The following is a 21,282-nucleotide window of genomic DNA, read 5'->3' as shown; positions in this document are numbered from 1 at the left end:
ATGTCACATAGAATAGAAAAAATATATAGCTTACTTTTAAAAATTGCATTTTGAAATTTAAATTTCAACTTTAGAATAAAATAGAAAGAATATAGCTGTTGTCTGAAATTCAAATGTTGAAATTTGAATCTTGAATATAATAGAAACAATAGACATTTTTTAGAGTTAAACATTTGAATTTTGAATAGAATAGAAACAATATAGCCATCTTTCAAAAGTCAACTTTCAAATCAAATAAAATTAAATAGAATAGAATAAAATAGAAACAATATTTAGCCAACTTCCGAAATTTGAATTTCAAATCAGATGAAAATATTGAATATACAAAACAAATTCTAAAAACAAAAGATTGTAAGATAAGAAATATGAAGAAATGAAATGAGGAATCTAATGAAGGAATCTGAAATGAAAAAAAACAAATGTTTGGGCTGTGTAGATCTCTACTAGTCCCTCCCCCAATAAAGCCCAGATCGGGGGAGGGGCTGCAGTGATGGAACTTCATCCAATCACCACACAGGATCTCTGGAGCTCAGTGAGAGTGACCATCGGGGTCGCCTCTCTTACTAAGGCCCTTCTCCCTCCAGCGATTGGTGAGTTTGGTCAGGTGACCAGCTCTGGGGAGGAGTCCTGGGTGTGTCATTCTTCTTCCATGTGAGAATTATGGAGGTTGCTGGGCTCTCGGCACCCTTCCCCCGATGATCTGTGCCTTGCAATAATCCTGTCTCTGAGCTCTGCAGGCACTTCCTGTGACCTCATGACCTTTGCTCTGATACAGAATACATTGTCAGCTTTGATCCCTTTTATAGAGAGGTGTGCGCCTTTCCAAATCATCCCCCCCCTCCCCCCCACAGGTGGACTCCAATCAAGGTGTAGAAACATCTCACCAACCATCCAGAGTTGGGAGGAAGCTCCTGAGATAAATCCCAAGTGTTGATGTAAAGGGTGTGAAGACTTCTGCCAATGTGACATTTCACTTTTTCCTTTTCCATCCATTAGTAACATTTCTAATATTGTGATGTCACTTTGTCATTATGGGATGCTGAGCGTAGATGAATGAGAAAACAATGAATGGAACATCTGTAGTATCTTCCGGGGGGAGGGGAGGGGGGAGGGGCAACATAACAACCCTGAGAGGAGTGAAGGGGGATTTATCAATCATCTGTATGAGGAGAAAATCATCCATTCACCAGAAAAATTGTCCCTTTCATCATCTAAGACACGTTCATCTTATTTGTATTATAAGAAGATTTATTCCCAATATGTGATGTCTTCTAAGTTATAAAAGAGACATCCGACTTCAACATGTTGTGTCTCTATGGACAGGACTGTGCAAAAGTTTTAGGCAGGTGTGAAGAAATAATGTAAAGAAAAAGGGACAAGATGCGCCAATCTAAGTGCAATAAGCCCAAATTTAATGAAGAATATAAATAAAATAAATGTACATGTGCAGTGCCTACTCACAAACAGAAGTAGATAACAGACACAGAACCGGAATGGAGGGGTGCAGGTTATCGGTGGTCAGATGCGTGCCTGGAGTCATTCGGTGGTGTCAACTAACGGGTGTCCAAATCACGGGCAGCAGCAGGCTGATGGTATTCAATGTCCGGGGATAGGAACACCAGAAAGGCCACGGAGATTCGGCCAGCTAACGGGATTACGCGTTTCACAGCGTCAGCTGTTTCTTCAGATCCATGCTGTCCATAGAGGACAGACGTATTAAGAAGGAGCAAAACTGCCTTCTTAATACGTCTGTCCTCTATGGACAGCATGGATCTGAAGAAACAGCTGACGCTGTGAAACGCGTAATCCCATTGGCTGGCCTGGACTCCCACGTCACTTCCGGTGCGACAGCGGGAAGCTGCGCTCCACGGTGAAGCACACGCTGAATCTCCGTGGCCTTTCTGGTGTTCCTATCCCCGGACATTGAATACCATCAACCTGCTGCTGCCCGTGATTTGGACACCCGTTAGTTGACACCACCGAATGACTCCAGGCACGCATCTGACCACCGATAACCTGCACCCCTCCATTCCGGTTCTGTGTCTGTTATCTACTTCTGTTTGTGAGTAGGCACTGCACATGTACATTTATTTTATATATATTCTTCATTAAATTTGGGCTTATTGCACTTAGATTGGCGCATCTTGTCCCTTTTTCTTTGAATCTTTCAGAGCTTCTGCTTTAGGTGCTGCCGCCAAGTGTCCATTACAGCCAGTTATATTACTATAATCCAGGACTTTCATGGACATTATCTTTGGACTTGTTTGATTATTAGACTTTTCTATATACCTCAGCCCATTGTGTTTGCTCTATTGGATCATGCGCCACATACCCTCTCTTTTCTTGTGAAGAAATACTGTAAAGTACAAATGATTTCATATCTACAGATTTACTTCTTTATTTTTATCCATTTATAAAATGCAGAGTGAGGGAGGAGAAGAAGAATCCAAATCCAATAAATATTTCAATCTTCCTCATCCCATCTTTTCGGTCCCCAGTCTATGAAGGGAATCAGTAATCCGGGTCACATACGCTGCAGCCGTGGCGCCCAGCATGGGGTCCGGTGCGCCCCGCCCACCAATTCAGGTGTGAATCCCAAATCTTTGTCTGAATTTACACCTGAATGGGAACGGAAGACACACAGGACCCTTTTTTTATGTGGAGCGCGGCCGCCCCGGAGCTCCATTGAGAGCCGATCACACTCTCCTCACATGGGAATCGGATGCGGAGAAACCCACATATGTGTGACCCGGACTAATAGTTAGCAAGCAATGACTTCACATATTGAGATTGTTTTCACATTCAATTCAATTCAAATTTGATTCCATTCAAAAAATGTATTTCAGAAAAATTAGAATTTCATTTGGATCTCCGAATAACAGACATTTCTCCACATTCTGATTGGGAATGAAATGAAGCGCACATGTCTGATAGTAACCCGCCCACACCAGAAGGGTCCAGGGAAGCGTTTCATACACAACAATTTACACTCCATTATCTTTCTTCTGTGGAATTCAAGAGATACATGTGATAAAATAAATAGTAAAAAGTAACAAATAATAAAGAGAAAAAAGTAACTAAACTGATGAGAAATAAAGACTTGTAAAGTGTAAATGATGGACAATGAGTAATAAATCTTGTGCTTGTCTCAGGTAGAGATGAAAAAAAAATGTATTTCCTTTTGTTTTAATTTGTTATTCTAGTTATTTAATTTTGTTATATTTGGTTGATTTGTTAAATTCATATTCGGAATTCATATTCAGAATTCATATTTGAAATTTGTTTTATGTGTTTTTTAAAATTTTCTTCAAATTTACAGATTTTTTCTATTTGAAATGCTAAATTTCTAATTTGTCAAATCAAAAATATGTTGTTTATTTTATTCTAATGCAGCAGCCAAAATGTTTTTATTTAAAAAATGCATTTTGATTACAATGACTCTTTAAACACCTTTGGATTAAAAAAAAAAAAAAAAACATTATTTTGAAATGATATTCTAATAACACACACAGCCTTTATTTCTCAAATATTTTTACACTTCAAATTCAAGTTTAGTTTGATGTAAAGTTTATTTCTGAAATTTAGAAAAATCTGAACTTCAAAACTTGAACATTCGAAATTTAGAAATTAACAAAAAAATTAAATTCCACATTTGTAAATCCGAAAATCCAGAAATTTGTAAATCCCAAAATAAGAATGAAATCCAAAAAATTTTAAAACCCGAAAATTTGAAAATCTGAAATAATAACTTAACTATTACTAACTATTAAGTTATAGGTACTGAAATTTTCTTTCAAATTTAGCTGTTGGTGAACGTAACAAATACAAATTTATCTCAAATTATGAATTATCCGAAATAACGAGTGCTGTTTCTAAACAAATAGAAAGAAACAAATTAATAATAACAAATAACAATAATTATACTAATAATAATATAAATTATTATTATTTACTGTTTTGTTCCATTTCATTTATTTAGATGTGGCATTCTTTTTTCGGATAGTTCATAACTTCAGATAAATTCGTAGTCATTCTGTTCACTAACAGCCAAAGTTGAAAGGAAATTCTTACATTTTTAGATTTTTTTTTCTTATTTTTGATTTTCCTAATTTTAAAATTCTGAATTTACGTGTTTTCGAATTGCTGAATTCATGAATTTACAAAATTAGAAATTCCGCAGTAAATCTAAGTAAATTTATTATGAATTCCAAACTTTAAAATGTATAATTTTTTTAAGCAAATTTTAGTGCATTTATTATGCACTATGAATTCCGAATTTCCAAATGTTCTAATTTCTGAATTTCCAATTCTACAAATTTTCGAATTTACGAATTCTGAATTTTCACATTTACAAATTTCGAATATTACGAATTTACACAATTTTTCGATTATTGAATTTATGAATTTATAAATTCTGAAATTACTAATTTTCTAATTTCTAATTTACGAATTTTCTAATTTACACATTTTTGAAGTGCATTTATTCAGAATGTTTGAATGTACAGATTTACGAATTTGCAATTTTTCAAATTTAGAAATTCCGAATGTTCAATCTTTCGAAATTTCTAATTTTATGAATTTCTGATATTTTTGCATTGCGATTTTTAGAATTTTCACATTTAATAATTTTATACATTTTTGGAAAACTAACAATTTTTTTTAGCAGTGCACTTGTTTCTAGTTTCAGGGACACACAAACATTTATATCATGACATGTTGGGTATTTACTGAACACAATATCATATTTTATTAATAATTGGGTAATATATTTCATCTGTGTGCACTAAGATTTACATTACTGTAAAACATGCTTTGGATAAACTGTTTCATTAAAAACATAAAGTGACATACATCTACTAACATTTTATTCTCCGGGGTCTCTGCTATCACACAATATAGAATGTTTAGGGGGGTAACTAATCTTCAGTAAAAGTGATGAAGGTGATATTGTAGACGAAATGGCGCACATTTGTAGGATGCATGTTGTATTTCTATATTATGGAGGTGTGATGTAATTGGTCAGGAAATGGTCAGGTGGTGTGCGGTGATGACGTCACAAGGAATCTCATTCTGTACTATTTTATGGAATGAAATCTCTTTTGATGTCCTAATCATTAGAGGTGAACCTTGAGTGAATGAATTCTCATAAGATGGAGATGGTGATTTCCAGAATAGGTAATACACGGTCACATGACAAAGGTCACATGACAAAGGATAACACTTTCCACTGACAAACATCACCTGATATTACAAAGTTCAATCCCATTACAACTTTATCAGACAAGACATGAAATGACATGGAGTTGGGTAAAAGGTTTTCCTAATGACACGTCAGCCTTACATTACATAGACATATTATAATATATAATATATAATATATAATATATAATATAACTGTTTTTTCATTTGAGTCCATCTGATCATCCCCCACAGCTAACTACCCTTTGTTCCACTTGACCCTCCCTTCTAGATTGTAAGCTCTAACGAGCAGGGCCCTCTGATCCCTCCTGTATTGATTGTATTGTGACTGTACTGTCTTCCCTGATGTAAAGCGCTGCGCAAACTGTTGGCGCTATATAAATCCTGTATAATAATAATAATAATAAATAATAAGAAAAGATACAATTAATAATTATCTTATCATTTCATAAATTCTTCCTCATTACCTCTATGACATTCAGGAAGGGATTCCATCTACTTTATCAGAGCCGCCGATCCCTACAATCCCTCCACTAATCTCTCCCTGTGCACTTAATATCTTCCCTATCACAGATAAATCACATGTCACTATGGCCACTGTGACCTCACCCTATTATAGAGGGGGAGGGGCCATCCAAAACCTTCCTTATTGGCTTTGTAAGTCAGGTGACCTGAGTTCAAAGGTCAGGAAGTGCATTATGATAATAAAGACTTTTGTCTGACAATTCCGGCACTGATGAGGGTTGTGCTATTCTGGGATGTCTGATTTTTTTCATTCTAATCACATTACAAATAAAATAAATGTGTTTTCCTAAAAAATCCTCCACGTCTTACACATTCTGCCGGGGGTGTGTAGACTTATGAGCACAGCTGTAGCTCCGCCCCTGTACTGTATATACATGTAATATAGAGAGAGCTCTGTCTGTACAAGATTACATCATAGAGGATTATGGGGGGGACAAGAGGACCCTTGTAGGGGATATTCTCACTGGATTTCAGGGGTCCAGATACCCCAGGGGGCAGCAGTGAGGCCCGGTAATGTCACCCCCTCCTCTTGGAAACATTGGAAGTCGGGGCTCAGGTAAGTATTTGTCTTTTTTTCAGCAAATGATTTATTTTAATCCTCCTTTTCAGGTGATTTGTCTTTGGGGTGAAGATTCACATGAAATGACAACAATGGAAGATTCCTGGACAATGTACATCAGTGAAGATTCTTTGGGGAATCATGTAACCGGGGGATTTACAGGCAGGAATTGTGGGCAGAACATTGTCACCCCCATAATTCAAAGTGTCCAAACAAGGACTTTATATCAGTGTCACCAGATACTATTTCCATGGAGACTTGTGATTACATAAAAATAATCTTTGCAGGTAATGTTATGATGGTAAAGTTTATATGGGATGGAAGTGGTCGGGTTCCATCAACATGACTGAGATCTTTGGATTGCAGTGCTGGGGAACATTTTCTTATGTGTCCTGCCGGTGTGCTTAGATCTTTACACCCAATAAAAATTGTAAGGACCGATATCTGTCTTCAACTACTGACTGATAGGGAACTCCTCAATGGTCATCACATTATCTGCTGTTCTCCTATTAATTGACATGTACAGCAGGGGGCAGCCTAGAACCTCAACCACATACTGGTCACCACCATCCAATGGTACGTTGTTCACCCTCTCTAATACAAAGATATGATGACAGGAAAGTATTTTAGTTGTAGCCTCACCTTCACTGCCATGGTTTGCTTGATCAGGGCAAGAACAGCTTTGCAGGGAAACAGCAAAAATAATGTAAAAAATAAAATGAATAAATAAATAAAAATAAATGTTAAAAATACATGACAAAACAATGATGGTTGGTGGGAAATGACTGGGTCTGGACCGACGTTTGACTCTCACTAATATCAAAGGTGACGTTTCTGCCTTTTGCGGGGTCTCTGGTGAAGATGGGGGGTACTTAGACTCGGTTCCTCAGTCCTTTTTGTGGCTCCCATCCTCTCCAAAGTATAGATAGCACAGAGGGGCCACTATTCACTTCATCCATGGGAATCTGGTTCTCTCTGGCCTTCAGAAATGGTCTCTGTAACCCATTAGAGACGCCCCTCTCTCTACTCTCACCTTGTGATATTCCTTGTAGTCATCACCTCTGCCAGGCAACACATCAATATTTTTATTACATTGCTTCCCTTTCTTCTGACTCTTGTTCCAGGAGAGGAGATTTTGATGTTTGCATTTCTTTTCAGGTATATTGATTATTATTTGATGATGATAGGACTTCTCTTTCATGCTGAACTGATTTTTTTGCAACAGGACTTCTCTATAGAAAAGTGTGATTTTGTTTCCTGTGTGACTGACTGCATTTGTCTATGTGGATCCGAGTTCCGGATGATTTTTTATATACAACAAGCGCTCTATGACCAACTTATCCATTGAAGAGGTCAGACTTATAAGGGGAGTGGATGAAGGATTGGGGGGATTCCTGAAGGGATTGAAGAACATAAAGGATCTCCTTCCATGTCACTGAGGAGGAGATTTATTACACTTAGTATTGGGGGGAATTGATCTTCACATGTTGTACATCATTAAAGGGAATTTCATCATTTTTCACATTCTTTGGTACTTTTATTGTGGGATGAGATTGTGTATGTTATATCATTGGAGATCTATTTATTCATCTTACACTGTTTGGCACTATATTATTCACACATTTAATATTTATTATTGTTTGTGTAAGAGTGATTATATTTATTTGAGGAATATTGATGAATAATATACTGTATAATGTTTTGGGGGGTTATTTATATATATATATATATATATATATATATATATATATATATATATATATATATATATATATATAATTTTAATTTTTTATTTTTTTATGCAGTGCTGTGTATAATTGTAATACTTATAGGAAATGATTGGGGCCCTTATGGGTAAGAACATTCATTTCAAAACATATTAAGCCAACGTAATTCTAATGTCTAATGTCTTCTTCAGAATAAATCCTATGATTGATCAATGAGCACCTGGAACCTGTTTTTAGCTTTGGAGGTTTTCATCTCAGGATCTGGCAAAGTGTGGGGTTGGAGTGTTGTCTCTGCAGCATTGTATGGGGAAGCCAAATACTTCCTTGTGGTAGAAGTTTACAAAGAAATATATACAAAGAAATATATACAAGGATATTTTTTTGTTTATTAGGTCCGAGAAAGTTAATATCCTTTCAAATGTACTCAACTTATCTCTTAACATGTGAATTGCTGAGGACATGATCTCATCAACTTTAACTAATATTAAATATAATTTTTGAATACACCAATAAAATGCATTTATTAATATATCCGGATACATCTACATACAATAGAATAAAGTGACCCTGACACTAAAAATACATCACAATCAGCTGATAAAAGAACATGTTTAATATTTATCTTCCGGGAAGGTGGTGAGTGAAATCTTCCCTCTCTTGAAGAGTGATGGGTGTCTCTGGTATCTGACACTTTAGGATGATTTGGATACTTTGTCCTCCTCTGGTCACTGTGGTTCCTCCTCACTGAGTGACTATATTGTTCTGTAATGATTAGTGTTGAGCGGAATACGCCATATTCGATTTCGCGATATATCACGAATATATAGACAAATATTCGTGAAATATTCGCTAAAATCGAATATTCGTGATATTTTATCCAAAAAAAAAATTTTGCGAAATTTCGCTAATGCGAATGCGAAATTGATTGCGAAATTTCGCTAATGCGAATGCGAAATTGATTGTGACATTTTGAAACATTCAATTTCACCTGCCCTTTGGAAAAAGTGTGGTTTTACGTAATGGACCCTGCAACTAGCAACAAGGTATTAATAAAATAAATACATTATTATATAGATTTGAGGGTTTACTTTGACCAATTTGCATATTGATTAGTTTAATAAATATTGAATAACCATAGATTTGGAAAATACAGATCTCTCCTCTAGACTGACCTGTATTGAGTTAGGTAAAGATCAACCGCACACTGGGGCCCCTGATTCTGTTGAGTTAAAAAAAAGCCAAGTAAACCGTTTACGTTGACATCTCTTAAATGTCTTTATGTTAAACAGTTATTATTCTCATTAAAGAGGTGAAATGCAAATGATGACACGGGACAAAAGATGGAAAATTCTTTGAAGATGTGATACACTGGAAAAACGCACAGAAACACTCCACTCTCTCCTATGACAACTGTGGTAGGAGAACTCTGATTGGCTCTGATGCAAAAGAAGGGCGGAGAAAGTATTCGTGAATATTCGTAATACGAATATTCACGATTGCGAATATTCGGCAACATAAAAGGATCGCCTCAGCTTAGCTACTCGGCCCAGGGTCTCTAATCATACCAGCAATGCTTTTAGATGTCGATGGAGATCACTAGGATGTGATCTGTTTTAAAAATAAATTTGAAAAAATATGAATATTCGGAATAGCGAATTTTGGCTGCGAAATTCGAGTTATTCGCGAATATTCGAATATGCCATATTCGTAACGAATATTCGCAATGCGAATATTCGTGAGCAACACTAGTAATGATGTTACAGCTGGTGGGAGGAACCACTACACCCCGCAGGGGACAAGGTTTCCAACCAACCCAAAGTGTTTGATACCAGTGGTGTCCAGAGCAGACATTAAACTCACCATCCATCAGAGAGGTAAGTATTAAATGTTCATATATAACAATGTTCATTCTCAATACTCTAGCAAAATACTAAAATTAACAATAATAGAGATAATGTTATAACTACTGGTAACCTAGTGTTCCTCCATACATATTAGTGGATAGCTGCTTTTGTATTCAGGTCAGGTCTGAACAGAATTATGTAACATTTTGGGAAAAATATACAGCCAAGAAGTCCAGAACTTGAGGCCATTATAGCAAAAACCTCCACAGCCATCATGTATTTCCCTCTGGTGCTCAGATAGGCCGGGATCATGGCAATCCAGACACTGCAGAACACCAGCATGCTGAAGGTGATGTACTTGGCCTCATTAAAACTGTCCGGTAATGTCCTGGCTACAAAAGCGATAATGAAGCTCACAGCTGCCAGAAGTCCCATATATCCCAGGACAGAGTAGAAGCCGATAACTGAACCCTCATTACACAGAATGATGATCTTCCCCTGATAAGAGTGAATGTCCCAATCCTGGAAGGGGGGAGAAATAGACAACCAAGTGATACAGATTATGAGTTGAACCAATGAGAAGACACAAATGATAAAATTGGACAGTTTGGCTCCCATCCATTTCCTCCAGGGACTCCCGGGTTTGGTGGCTTTAAAAGCAATACACACCATGATACTTTTGGCAAGTAGAGAAGAGACGGCAACTGAGAAGATGACACCAAAAGAGGTGACACGCAGCATGCAGGTCACATCTACTGGATGGCCGAGGAACAAGAAGACACAGAGGAAGCTCAGCATGATGGAGACCAGGAGAAGAAAGCTCAGGTTACGGTTATTGGCTTTAACAATGGGGGTGTCCTGGTAATGTATAAATATCACCAATATTAAACCAGTCAGAAGACAACAGAGGATGGAGACAGCTGAAAATACTCCAACAATGGGATCATCAGTGTAGGAGAGAAATTCCACCACTCTTGGAACACACCGATCCTTCTTCTCATTTGGCCATTCTTCATCAGGACATTTCATGCAGTTTTCACTGTCTGTAGGGAGAACAATACAAACACAATGAGCATCGGGGTCAGAGCTTCTGAGGAAATGAATTGTCTTGTGTTGTCTCACAACTAGCAATAGGATTTCCCTTAGTGCATTGGGGGAGATTTAAGCCTAACACTGATTTTTTTTTCCATTCAACCCCCTCGGTTTAACAAATAAAAACTGGAGAGCTACAAAATAATGTTAGTACAGTGATCTCCCCCACTGAGCTTTGGTGTTCTGACAGGGGGATGGCCCCCTGCCGGAACACTCCGGTCAGCACTCTCATCTATTGACTGAGAGCGCTGATCGGGGGGTAGATCGGCAGCCAGCTTATGTTGGGTTGGCTGCCTTACATATTGGACAAATGTCACCCGATATTCAGCCCGTGTGTACTAGACTTAAAGGGAAATATACTTAATTATAGTAATCTACCACACAGTTTTAGAAAAAATATACTAGGGATAAGTTTGAGGTTCGGGTCGAACATAAGTTTGATTCGAACATCGGGTGTTCACCCGTTAGCCGAAAAAAGAACATTATGGCGACTTCACGGCTAATTCTAGTGCCGTGGAACGCCCCATAATGCACTGAGAGATCGCAGTTCATTGCTGTATGATGATTAGCCAAAGCATGCGCCATGACCTGCATGCTTTGGCCAATCCCAGTGCCCTCTGCTAAGAGAGCCATAATCATGGCTCAGGGGGACTAAGTCCACGCCCCACACTATGTAATGCTGCCTGCACGGTGGCCCTGTGTAGTGTGTTGTTGGTGTGAACGGAGAGAGTGTGATTTAGATTAAGCGGTAGGTTATTTCAGTTGTGTATAATATAAAATATTGCGCTAATTATTAACTTAATTATGCCAACCGTGCTGAAACAGTGATTCAAAAAACAATATAAAAACAAATCCATGAAAAGGAAAGGAGACAGCTCATTGCACAGATGGTATGGCACCAAAAAAGAAACAAAAGATATTCCTCTAGAATGGCACACTCACGCTACCGCCGTTAAAACAAAGCATAGATATCCAATGCACCAATCCTCCATAGGGCCGCTCAGCTGATGTTGCATCTACTCATTCGGATCCACTGTCCGTCCCGCTCGTAGCTCCTCCCCCACGCGTTACGTCAATGGTCACTTGACTTACTCATGGGTCACATGGGTTTGTTTTAACGGCGGTAGCGTGAGTGTGCCATTCTAGAGGAATATCTTTTGTTTCTTTTTTGGTGCCATACCATCTGTGCAATGAGCTGTCTCCTTTCCTTTTCATGAGCGGTGTCTGTGTGGAGGAGATCCCCCCATCTGTGAAGCAGGAGTGTGTTTGTGATTACATCGATTAATCCTATCACTGCACTGAACTGGGTGTTGTTGTTTTAATTGAAACACTGGTGCACATCCTATACACAATTGGACACATTTTGTGGATTTGTTTTTATATTGTTTTTTGAATCACTGTTTCAGCACGGTTGGCATAATTAAGTTAATAATTAGCGCAATATTTTATATTATACACATCTTTACTTTGTTTGACCCACTACCAAATATTTTTGCAGCTTTTTATTATTTGGTGATTTATTAATGTTATAATTTTTGAGTATTTAATTTAGCGCTGTAGTTATTTTTACAGGTTATTTCAGTTAGCTGCAGTGTATTTCATATACAGTACGTATATACAGCCAGTCTAATATATATATATATATATATATATATATATATATATATATATATATATATATATATATATACTCTGCATCCAGTGTAGCCTATATCTGACTGCAGTGCATTCCTGGTGTACTTTTTCTACTACTTTTCTGGTGGTGTACACAATACAGTGCAGCTGTAGTGCACTTTTCTGGTGGTGTACACAGTATCTAATACAGTGTAGTGTGGTGTTGCAAAACAACATTTTTCATCATGTCTGGAAGGCCACCAAGGAGAGGCAGACACTCACAGGCAAAGAGGGCAAGCAGGCTCTGTGTCTACAGTCAACAGTGCTGGTTGTGGATTTGGTACATCCTCTGCACGTGGCCATGGGGCACACTTGTCCTATTTTTCTGCTGCTGGCTGTGTTATTGAGCCACACCTTGCAGAAGAGTTTGTGGAGTGGATAACAAAGCCGTCCTCACCCTCCTCATCCTCTGTCACCCAGTCTCAGAGTAGTTTGCCTTCCAATGCAGCTGCCAAAGCGGCCTATTCCACCGGCTCCTTGTCCACAGTCACTACTTCTGTTGCCCCACCATCAGGCACGGAGGAGTCCCCAAACTATTCAACCGCAGTGTCGGTACATGTTGCTGGAGGATGCACAGCAATTTGAAGGACCTGAAACTGGCAGTCATGTTCCCCCAGTTGCAGCATACTGCCAAGTTTGCTCCAGTGATGAGCAGGGAGGAGGTGATGAGGTCGCTGACTCTACTTGGGTGTCTGATAGAAGAGAGGAGAAGGAGGAGGCACATCTCCAACAAGGCAGGATGCCCTCCAGGGGGCAGCCATCCTATTGCATCACACTGCATAGCTAAGCAGGTGCAGGGCGCTGCTGACTCCCCGCTGATTTTGAAAAGTTATTTGGTGTGGGCCTTTTTTGAGATGTGTGCAGCAGATCGCACCATAGCTGTTTGCAAACTATGTCTTAAGCAGATCAAGCGTGGCCAAAACAGCAGCCTTTTGGGCACCACATGCTTGACCAGACATATGACGACCTCCCATGCAGTCCATTGGCAACAGCACTTGAAAGACCCACATCAAAGAACAAGTCGGACTTCTCCTTGCTCCTCATCTGGGATCTCCAACCCCACCATACGTCCAGTCATCTCAGAAACCTGCACTGAGAGGAATGAAGATATAGCAATAGGTGTCCCAAGTACTTGCGGCCAATCTTCTAGTGGTACACCACCATCTGATTTTAGCAGGCAAATTTCCCTACCCCAGTTGCTAAACCATCAAAAGAAATTTGGTCCCAGCCGTCCACATGCTTAGCGTCTGAATGCTAGCTTGGCCAAATTGCTAGCACTGCAACTGCTGCCTTTTCAGCTGGTAGACTCTGCCCTATTTTGTGAATTTGTGAATCAGTGGCAGGTTCCCAAACGCCATTTCTTTTCACGAAAGTCCATTCCGGCTATGTACCGGCATGTGGAAGGCCATGTCTTGGCCTCGTTGGACAGGGCGAGCAGCAGGCATGGACAGGGACATTACCTTTCTTTCATGGTGCACTGGATAACTCTGCTAGCAGGACAGGACAGGACAGGGTTCAGTATTGTTGGAGCTTGTTTATGGCTGGTAGACTCTGTCCCGATCGTGAAGCGCCGCCCGCCAGCCTGAATCCCGGAAGTGATGACATCATTACATCACAGAACCTCCACGATCACCGTCCCAGCCGCCAGCCAGCGCTGTACACATTCAGTGCAGACAGAACTGCTACAGGACCCAGATCTCCACCATCAGCCCATGATGTACACACTTCACCAGGACTAAAGCGGATGAAACACATTTAACCCTTGACATGCCTAATTATCTCTACTCATATGTGAGTGTTTTTAATCCCTTCATATTAAAGATGTTTTAAATATGCTGCACTTAGAGGGTGCCACTCTCTTTCTTCTTGTTTGTTCTTAGAGCCTCTTCTAGCTTTTTGGACTGGCAGCCATCTACTAACTCAGCAACTTTCCTTTACACCTCCTTACATGATATATATATCATATATGGACTCATAGTGATTTTAACTCCCTTCCTGCCCATCCACTTTCCACTTATATATTTTATTGTTCTTTTTAGACAGCTATATCCAGAGTGCGCCATATCAACCCACTGTTTTTTGTAGGAATGATGCTCTGTTGCACCTGGTAATCTCAAACCATGCAGATCTTATTACTAATGTTCAGATAAAGGAATACCTGGTTATCATAACATGATTTCATTGGATGTTCGCTGTAAGCAAAAACCACATACGGGAAAGATAAAAACACTTAATTTTAAGAAAGCAAATTTTCCAAGGATGAGGGCTGCTCTCCAGGTCTTAGACTGGGAGAGAATATTGGCATCGATAAACACAGAAAATAAATGGGAATTCTTCAAAAAGACCGTTTATGAACTCACTGCAAAGTATATTCCCGTGGGCAATAAGTTTAAAAGGCTAAAAATAAAATCTATGTGGCTCACGGCCAAAGTTAAAAAAACTATAAATAATAAGAAAAGAGCTTTTTAAAAAAATATAAAAATGAAGGAACACTAGTGTCATTTAAATGTTACAAAAAATATAACAGAATATGTAAAAAGGAAATCAAGGATGCAAAACTCAAAACGAATGACAGATTGCAAAACATAGTAGGACAAACCCCCAAAAATTATTCAAATATATTAATAGTAAAAATGTCAGGTCTGAGCACGTAGGCCCTTTACAAAATAATCTAGAGTGGGTGATTGGGGACAAAGAGAAGGCTAATTTATTAAATGCTTTCTTCAGCTCTGTGTATAGAAAGGAGCATGGGGGAGCTCATGTCCATAATGGGGGTGGTAGTGACACAACCCCAAATTATCCACAATGGCTCAAAAGTGATATGGTCCAGAAATATTTAGACAGAATAAAGGTGGATAAAGCACCTGGGCCTACTGGCATCCACCCACGGATCCTAAAAGAATTGAGCTCTGTAATTCCAAAGCCATTGTATCTAATTATAAGGGACTCATTAATGACGGGAATAGTACCACTGTGTTGGCACAGGGCCAATGTGGTTCCCATATCTAAAAAGGGAACAAAGTTTTTACCAAGAAACTATAGACCTGTTAGTTTAACTTCTATAGTTGGGAAGATACTGGAGAGATAAATAAAAGACACATAGATGAGTTCTTGCTGGAAGAAAAACTATTTAAAGTGGAAGTAAACCCTCCTATCGTTTTCAGCAAAGGAAGCGGCCATCTTGACCTCCGTTTAATCTCCAACTGCCATAATGCTGTACATGTGACCTGTTATGAAACCAGCCATTGGATGGTTTGGCAATTTGGTTGAGAGCACAAACAAATGTGACAGCTAGCATTTCCGGCATGCCGGGAATGTTAACTGTTTTTGTAACTATCAAATTGAAGGGTTTACTTCCACTTTAAGCAACAGACAACATGGATCCATGAAAGACAGAAGTTGTCAGACAAACCTGATGTCTTTTTATGGAGAAGTAAGTAAAACCTTGGACAGAGGGGTGGCAGTAGACGTGGTATACTTGGACAGAGGGGTGGCGGTGGACGTGGTATACTTGGACAGAAGGGTGGTGGTGGACGTGGTATACTTGGACAGAAGGGTGGCAGTGGACGTGGTATACTTGGACAGAGGGATGGCGGTGGACGTGATATACTTGGACAGAGGGGTGGCAGTGGATGTGGTATACTTGGACAGAGGGGTGGCGGTGGATGTGGTTTACTTGGACAGAGGGGTAGCGGTGGAAGTGGTATACTGGGACAGAGGGGTGGCGGTGGACGTGGTATACTTGGACAGAGGGGTGGCAGTGGACGTGGTATATTTGGACAGAAGGGTGGCAGTGGACGTGGTATACTTGGACAGAGGGGTGGCAGTGGATGTGGTACACTTGGACAGAGGGGTGGCGGTGAACGTGGTATAATTCGACAGAGGGGTGGCTGTGGATGTGGTATACTTGGATTTTGCAAAATCGTTGAATACAGATCCGCACACACGGCTCATGTGTAAGGTAAAGTCTACAGGATTGGATATATCAGTTTGTAAATGGATAGAAAACTGGCTAAAAGACAGAATTCAGAGAGTCGTGGTTAATGATTCTTACTCTGGTCCAATGTTATCAGCGGTGTACCCCAAGGTTCAGTGTTGGGACCCTTACTTTTTAATATCTTTATAAATTATATCGTGTCTGAGATCAAAAGTATCATTTCTGTCTTTGCAGATGACACCAAGCTATGCAGTGGAATAACGTCCTTGCAGGATGTCTCCCATTTACAAGCCGACCTCAATGCTCTAATTAGGCGACTATGTGGCAGATGAGGTTTAATGTTGATAAATGTAAAGTTATGCACTTGGGGGCTAAGAATATGCATCATACATACTAGGGGGAGTACAAATGGAGGGATCCGTAGTGGAGAAGGATCTGGGGGGATCCGTAGTGGAGAAGGATCTGGGGGGATCCGTAGTGGAGAAGGATCTGGGGGGATCCGTAGTGGAGAAGGATCTTGGGGTTTTAGTTGATCATAAGCTCAATAATAACATGCAATGCCAAGCTGCGGTTTCAAAGGCGAGCAAAGTCCTTTCTTGTATAGAGAGGGATGGACTCCAGAGAGAGAGACATCATCTGTACAAATCATTAGTAAGACCTCATCTGGAATATGCAGTTCAGTTTTTGGCCCCAGTTCTCAAATTTAGGGAGATGTTCAGCCTGCAAAGTGTAAAGTGTTTACAGAATAATTTTAAGGACTTTAAATGTTTTCATTTTCTAATTCAATATCAGAATTTATTCTTAAAGGGACACTAAAGGTTCAGGGTTTTAAAAAACAAACACACATATCATACCTACCTCCCACTGTGCAGTTCATTTTTCACAGAGTGGCCCTGATTGTCCTCTTCTGGGGTCCCACAGAGGCTCTTGCAGCTCCTCCCCGAAAGAGCTAACCCCCTCTGAGAAGCTCTCTCCTGAGGGGGTCTCCTTGCGGGCATGCTCATGTGTGATACAGTCGGCGGCCATAGTCTCCCCCCGGAGTGCCGTGTCATTGATTAAATTGACAGCATCAGGAGCCAATAACTGCGCTGCTATCAATCATCCAATGAAGAGCAGACAAGGTCTGGGGGAAAGCAACACAGGATCGTGACAACAGAGATTCGGTGCTCAGGTAAGTAAAACGGGGGCTCGGGGGGGCGGTGACTGCAAGGTGTTGTTTCACCTTAATGTATAGGATGCATTAAGAGGAAAATACAGCAAAGCTTTACAACCCCTTTAAATGAAACATAAAGCTTACCAGATTGGTTTGATATTTCTCCTTCTGAACACGGAGCACAATTATAACAACATGGGTGATATCCTTCTCTTACAGATTTTCTGAACCCCGGAAGACATTCCTCGGAGCATTGACCTCTTGGGACCTGAGATAATATAGAGCTATATGATCTATTCAAGAGTAAAAGTACAGATATAATAGTGTAGGGAAGCCGAGCTTCTGATGTTTACAATGATGCAGCATGTACAGTATACCTTGGTGGAAACACATGGACCATTCCAGAAGGTGGCCCTTCATTAGTCTGGATACTACAGAATATGTTCTGATCCAGAAGACAGAAATAGACATCTAGGAGTACTAGCAGAATGCTTTCATTAGAAAGGTTACAACAATAAAACTATCAGTACAGTATAAACTCTGCTTTAAAAATCCAAAGTGAAAATTCTTAGAAGGATAGAGAGGGCAATCTGTCACAAAGACCTTACACAACGATTACTGAGAGGGGGTGGGGAAACCCCAGCTGCCATGGTGCACGTTGGCACCAATGACAAAGTCAGAAGGAGATGGAGTGTCCTAAATAGCTATTTTAGGGACTTAGGAGCTAAATTGAGGAAAAGGACTTCCAAGGTAGTATTCTCAGAATTACTACCGGTACTTCGAGCCACACCAGAAAGGCAGAGGGAGATTAGGGAAGCAAACACGTGGCTGAGGAGCTGGTGTAGAAAGGAGGGGTTTGGGTTCCTGGGGAATTGGGCTGACTTCTCCATGCCAATGGACCTTACTTTGTACGGTAAATGTCTATGGGGAACTGTATCAAATGTTTTTGCAAAATCCAGATATACCACGTCTACGGGCCTTCCTTTTTCTAGATGGCAGCTCACCTCCTCATAGACGGTAAATAGATTGGCTTGGCAAGAACGATTCTTTATGAATCCATGCTGATTACTAATAATGATACTGTTGTCATTACTAAAATCTTGTATATAGTCCCTTTTAATCCCCTCCTAGAGCTTGCATTCAATTGATGTTAGGCTAACTGGTCTGTAATTCCCAGGGATGTATTTTGGCTCTTTTTTAAAATATTGCCGCGACATTGACTTTTCTCCAATCAGCTAATACCATTCCAGTCAGTAGACTATTCATAAAAATAGGAACATTGATTTGGCAATTACTTGACTGAGTTCCTTAAGGACCCTCGGATGCAAGCCATCGGGTCCTGGTGACTTAGTAATATTACATTTTTCAAGACTATTTCTAATTCTGTCCTCTGTTAGCCATGAGGGGGCTTCCTGTGATGTGTCATGAGGATAAACATTGCAGTTTTGGTTACTGAAGTCCCCCTGTGAAGACTGAGGAGAAGAATAAATTTGCCATCTCTCCATCCTTAGTAACCAAATTCCCTTCATTATTCTTTATGGGACCAATATTATCTGACCTCCCTTTCTTATTATTTATATACTTAAATAATTTATTGGGATTTTTTTTTACTCTCCTCCGCTATGTGCCTTTCATGTTCTATCTTAGCCACCCCGATTGCACCCTTACATTTCTTGTTGCATTCTTTGTAAAGTTGGAATGCTGATGATGATCCCTCAGCCTTGTATTTTTTGAAGGCTTTCTCCTTTGCTTTTATATGCATTCTTACGTTGGAGTAAAATTGTTCGCTGTTCGCCGAACAGGCAATGTTCGACTCGAAGCTCATCCCTACTGGTGACCCCACAATAGGGAGAAAACTTCTCCGCAAAAGGAAATTTAATAACACACACGGCCATTCACTAAAATTAGAAGAAAAATGGTTTAACCTTAAACTGCATAGAGCAGGGATATGCAATTAGCCGACCTCCAGCTGTTGTAGAACTACAAGTCCCATGAGGCATAGCAAGACTCTGACAGCCACAAGCATGACACCCAGAGGCAGAGGCATGATGGGACTTTTTGCAACAGTTGGAGGTCCGCTAATTGCATATCCCTGGCATAGTTTTTTTTTTACTCCTAGAGTGGTAAGCGTGTAGAGTTTTCTTCCACAGGGGGTGGTTTAAGCGGGGGAGGAGCATCGATAATTTCAAAAAGCTATTAGATAATCACCTGAATGACCACAACATACAGGGATATACAATGTAATACTGACATAAAATCACACACATGAACTTGTGTCTTTTTTCAACCTCACCTACTATGTAACTCTATGTAAAAATCAACCATATTTTAGGAGTCACTCATACAGAAATCCAGGTAGCTCCTTTTATTTATGAATATACAGTAACTGCAAATTTCTGATCGGGGGAATTACTACTCTCTTTATTTTCTTATTTTTATGGTCAGATGAAATCAGAAGGTCGGGATAAAATCTGGCAATGGATAATACTGGAGATCATTCCATTCCAAAGTCTTTTATCTTCTTCTGTGCACAGGAGTCGGGGTCCTTCTATGAGTGTCTATGTCCCGGTCTGTGTGATGAGGAGGGGGGAGGTAATAGTAGTCAGTCACATTCAGCTGGACTTGTTCTGTAATGAAGAAGATGTTTTGTAGTTCATCCAATTCTTCAGGTATAATGAGTGATGGGAACATATCCCGGCATTTATATCCACACATCTAGACCTGACACCTTCATCTAATCACCATGGAATGGGTCAGGGAAGATGTTGGTCGTCTATGAACAGGATGGGGGGAGGGGGTTAGGTTTTGTATGGAAATGGGTTTAGGGACAAAACTAGAATGTTTCTTGTATAAGTTGTGGATCAGCTTCCCCAGTGTAACTCACCTTGTCTCCTTTCCATGATATTCGCTCTGGTTCTAGTGTAAGTTGCTGACCCTCTGAAAGGGACCCATCAAAGTGACCCACAAACATCCAATTAGTGATATTTCTATCTTTAATTCTTGTAATCCAATTTACAATTTCCATTGGGCTGGGCAGTTCTCCTTTATCATTAAAAATCATGACCTCGCCATTCGGATCCTTGTACTGGACTTCTTTTACATAGCGGGACAGCTTAAATAATGACAGAAATTATTATAGGTAACAAGTATATAGAACGTTTAGTAATTTATTTGAATATAGATTGTTTATCTAGTTTTATCCCAATCAGAGAATGTCATCGGGATCAGATGACCTGTTTGCTGAGCATTTATAATCAGATACATTTTATTGGGACTATTTACAGTATAAACAATTTGATTTGTGAATGAGAACGCTCCAGAGATAAATCATTAATTCTTCCCCTTTACAATACACTGGCTCAGCCTCATCTTGGATATACAGTTCAGTTTTGGTCTCCAATCCTCAGGAAAGATGTCGATGAATTAGAAAGAGTTCAGTAAATGGCAACAAAAGTAACAAGGAGGACAGAGGACCTCAGCTATGAGGACTGATAGATTACAGGTCTTCACTCTGGAGAAATGGCACTTAACCAGGGCCGGACTGGGAATAAAATCCAGCCCTGGAAAAAAAT

The 21,282-nt window shown here is 39.6% G+C and overlaps 1 protein-coding gene across 1 annotated transcript; it reads right to left on the bottom strand.

Moving 5' to 3' along the window:
• Nucleotides 1-9,997: 9,997 nt before the first annotated feature.
• On the bottom strand, nucleotides 9,998-20,870 carry LOC120922179 (vomeronasal type-2 receptor 26-like). Its single transcript, XM_040334659.1, has 3 exons — nucleotides 20,595-20,870; nucleotides 17,855-17,978; nucleotides 9,998-10,897 (listed from the first exon to the last, which is right to left on the bottom strand). The coding sequence occupies exons 1-3, from the start codon at nucleotides 20,769-20,771 to the stop codon at nucleotides 10,005-10,007; spliced, it is 1,194 nt and encodes a 397-aa protein (XP_040190593.1). The 5' UTR covers nucleotides 20,772-20,870; the 3' UTR covers nucleotides 9,998-10,004.
• Nucleotides 20,871-21,282: the final 412 nt, after the last annotated feature.

The sequence above is a fragment of the Rana temporaria genome, chromosome 1 (assembly GCF_905171775.1).
Source record: "Rana temporaria chromosome 1, aRanTem1.1, whole genome shotgun sequence".
NCBI classification, from domain to species: Eukaryota; Metazoa; Chordata; class Amphibia; order Anura; family Ranidae; genus Rana; species Rana temporaria.
Note: the sequence above shows the minus strand (reverse complement) of the source record. Positions and strands in the feature narration are given on the sequence as shown.